The following is a 3,521-nucleotide window of genomic DNA, read 5'->3' as shown; positions in this document are numbered from 1 at the left end:
ATAAACGCCCACTGAACTGACATGCTCCTATTCACCTACTGAGGGGACATTTAACGAGACCCGGTGCTGGCGGAGGGGTGGGGACACCCGGGGGACAGTCTCACGATGCACACACGTCCACGGCCAGCAGTTCCCTGTCCAGCGACCTGCCCAGAGGACATCTGCACACGCCTGTGCTGGCCCAGGGTCCTCGTGTGCAGCCGCCTGCTCTAAGTGTTAGTTTCCCTGGGGCGTGTTGTTTACACGCCGCGGAGAATTCACAAGCAGGAGAGACGCCGCGTAGGCTCCGACAGTGAGCCTTCTCTGATGCCTTGTGTGGCCTCGAACCCCCGCAGCATGCGACAGAGGAGCTCCGCTTCTCCCAGAGATCAGCCAGCAAGCCTCTGCCTGGCACCGGCTGTTCCTCAACACCTGACACCGATTCTTAAGGACAGAGATGGCTCCCCCAGGCAGCCGCCCACAGACCCCAACACACCACTGGGCTCCTATTCCCACCCCCCTCAGAGACGCTGCCTTTCTGACAGAACGTGCCCTTTGGGACACATTTAGGAGAAGCAAACTGACTTCAAGTGACACTAGGAAAATGCCGGACGAGGCCGTCCAAGCAGCGAGGGGGAGAACGTGCCTCAGGGACCCACTCATATCTGCAAACTCTTGGCAAATGGTGGTCTCCCCCTTAAGCTGACCTGGTATACGTGGAAATGGGGTGACCACTTATGATGAGTGGGGAGAGAGGTAGACAAGACCCTCCCCATCCAAAGTGGTCAGGGCGGGGCCAGAAGCGCCGGAAACCACGGAAACCAACCGCGGACACTGGCAGGGTGACACTCAGCCTGCGCCTGGTGTCTGGGCAAAGCCGAGCGCGGGGTGTCCTGGAAGGGACCCTTCCCCTGGGCCACAGCATGGGCCATCTAGTGCTGCTGGCCTTCTGAGTGGACATCAGACTAGTGAAGACAACACAGGGAAGTGCCCTGGGGCGGGCGGAGGGCGCAGCTGTGCCACCTCCTCCAGGAAGCCCCCGGGGCCTGACCCTCCGCCGGAGGCAGGGAAGTGGCAGCACCCCGGCTCCCAGGGGGCTGTTCCTGGGGGGAGGGGGCGAGGGAATTTCCACAGCTCAGGAGGGCTCCAGCCAGCCCTGCAGCTACTTCCTCAGGCAGAGAGGAAGGCCAGCAAAGGACGACATGACGGCCCTCCCCCAATGGGGGGGGTGAGTACAATCCACCCCCCAGAACCCCCTCCTCCTGTAGCTGGAGCTCATCAGACACCCCAGCAGAATTCGCAGGCTGCTCCGAGACAGAAGCTTCCGTCCCAGATCCCAGAGCCACAGGACACAGCCCAGACCTGAGAACCCAGAAAGACACCCCCACCCAGTGCCCAAGGCGCTGGACACGGAGGCAGCGCCCTCGCCGAAGGCTCCCCCGCACCCCTCCAACAGATGGGTGACAAACCCCCACCCCTCCAACAGCCGGGGGACGCCCCCCAACGCTCTTGGCGCCTCTCCGTCCTGCAGAGCCTGTCCTCCACGTGCTCAGGCCCTGCACAACGCGCCCCCCCAATTCACTCTGCTCCACCCCACCGTCACCCTCCATGCCTCTGACACGCCGGGCATCAACTTGCCCCAGGGCCTTTGCACGTGCCGTGTCCCCGGCCTTAAGATGCCCCCGCCTCCCGTCTCTGCTCAGACACCTCCTGGAAGGCCAGCCCCGCGCCCCTGGCTCAGCGGCAGCGCCCTCCCCACCGCTCTGCTGTCTGACCCCTGCTGTGGGCTCTCCAGGACGTCCCACCTGTCCTCCCACGGCTGTGGCACCCGCACTCGGTGCTGGGCAAGGTGACTGCCTCATCCAGGTTTGCCTGGACGTGTCCAGCCTGAATGACCCAAGTCCCGGAGCCCACAAACTGCTCGGGCCCTCACTAAGTGGATGGCCGGTGAGGCCCATGCTGGGTCCTGCGCACAGGAGGCGCCCGAGACACGCCGGACCACAGCCGGCCGGCAGCTGTGCCTCTCCATGCCACCCCTTCTGGGCCTTAGTCTTCCCCTTGGGGATGGACTAGAGACTTAGGACCCCAATGGGGCCAAGAGGACCGCAGGGGCTCAAGTGTCTGCCCCACATGGGCCCCCACGGGAGTGACAGAGACCCTCCTCGCCCCTAGGCCAGGAGCCCAATGCAAGATGGCAGGGAACCATGCTGACCTCTGAGCTCGCCTGTTACAGTCATTGTAGGGCGTGCGACCCTGACGGCAGCTGGTTCTCGGGGTTCTTTCAGGCTTTCCGCCCCCACCCCACACACGAGCACACCTCAGACCCTCAACCCGCACTCCAGCTGCTGGACCTGGGTGCTGAACCCCCAGCGCCCCTCCTCGGTACCCTGCCCAAGAGCCTGTGTCCAGCTCCCTCCAGCTCCAGCGCTGCACCCCGCCCCTACTCTGCCCCCCAACTTTTCTTGCCAATTCGCAGCCCCCCGGCTGCAGGGCCTACCTGAACCTCCAAACTGGGCGCCAGCCAGAGAGGTGGGCCGGCTCTTCCCGTTGGCCACCGGCAGGGGGAACATCTGTAGGGAGGGAGAGAGAGAGGTGAGCGGGGTAGGGGCACACCCCGGGGTCCCGCCCCATCAAAGACCCCAGGCAGGACAAGGCCCTGGCCAAACCCCCTGACAACACAGTCTACACTGATGGGAGCACAGCAGGTTAAACACCCCATGTGGCCGGTTTGTATTTTTCTCGTATTTTTTGGCGTACAGTAACCTATTCGAACACTTCCTATAATTCCTCTGCTCAGAAGTGATATAATGTTTTAAGTCTCAGCTTAAGAGAGGGAGATCGTTTACACCCCACAAAGAGCAAGGCCTGGCCAGCAGCCCCAGCCATGCGCTGACCTCTCCCAGCTAGCCCGGAGGCCCTTCCTGCGTGTGCCCTGACCCTGGGTGGCCAGGATGTGGGGAAGACAGCCAGGCTCCGCCGCAGGCACAGAGGGAGTGACTTGGGTCCCGTGTCCCCCACGTGTCAGGGTTCAGCGTGCTGCCTGGGCGGCCCTCACTGCACCCCGGCCGTGGAGGCCTGCCTGTCACAAGGGGAAACTGAGGCTCAGAGAGATGGGAAGCTTGAGAGACGAACTCCCATGGCTGATTGGTGGTTCTCTTGGGTGTCGCCCCCTGCTCCAAACCCACGGTGTCAAGTCCCTGAAGGTCGGACACCCTGGCGAAGTTAACAGGAGAGCTAGCATCCATCCACCCCTTGCCACACGACACAACGCACGTCCCTACCCCAAGGAGCTGAGTTTGGGTTCTGTGTGAGGCCTGAATGATTAACAGTGGCCAGAATCGGAGCCGGGGGCTCACTGGGGAGTGGCCAACGGCCCTGAAAACCTTCCCCAGCCAGGAGGTGGGGGCACACAGGTGTCACGTGTGAGATGCTCGTGCGGGCTCCATTAGTCCTACTGGGGAAACTGAGGTCTGCTCTGGGGGAGGGGCTGGCCTCAGCTGGGACCGGAACCAACCAGACTCCGGGCTGGCGATCAGCAGCCA

General features: G+C 63.1%; 1 protein-coding gene across 1 annotated transcript in view; it reads right to left on the bottom strand.

Moving 5' to 3' along the window:
- TCF3 (transcription factor 3) overlaps window positions 1-3,521 on the bottom strand; it is a 33,845-nt gene that overhangs the window by 26,573 nt on the left and 3,751 nt on the right. Inside the window, exon 2 of the mRNA XM_023520466.1 lies at window positions 2,477-2,549. Within this exon, the coding sequence (XP_023376234.1) occupies window positions 2,477-2,549 (73 nt within the window). The remainder of the gene's footprint in view (window positions 1-2,476; window positions 2,550-3,521) is intronic.

This window comes from Pteropus vampyrus, unplaced genomic scaffold (genome assembly GCF_000151845.1).
Source record: "Pteropus vampyrus isolate Shadow unplaced genomic scaffold, Pvam_2.0 Scaffold267, whole genome shotgun sequence".
NCBI classification, from domain to species: domain Eukaryota; kingdom Metazoa; phylum Chordata; class Mammalia; order Chiroptera; family Pteropodidae; genus Pteropus; species Pteropus vampyrus.
This window is presented reverse-complemented; position numbering and strand designations above follow the sequence as displayed.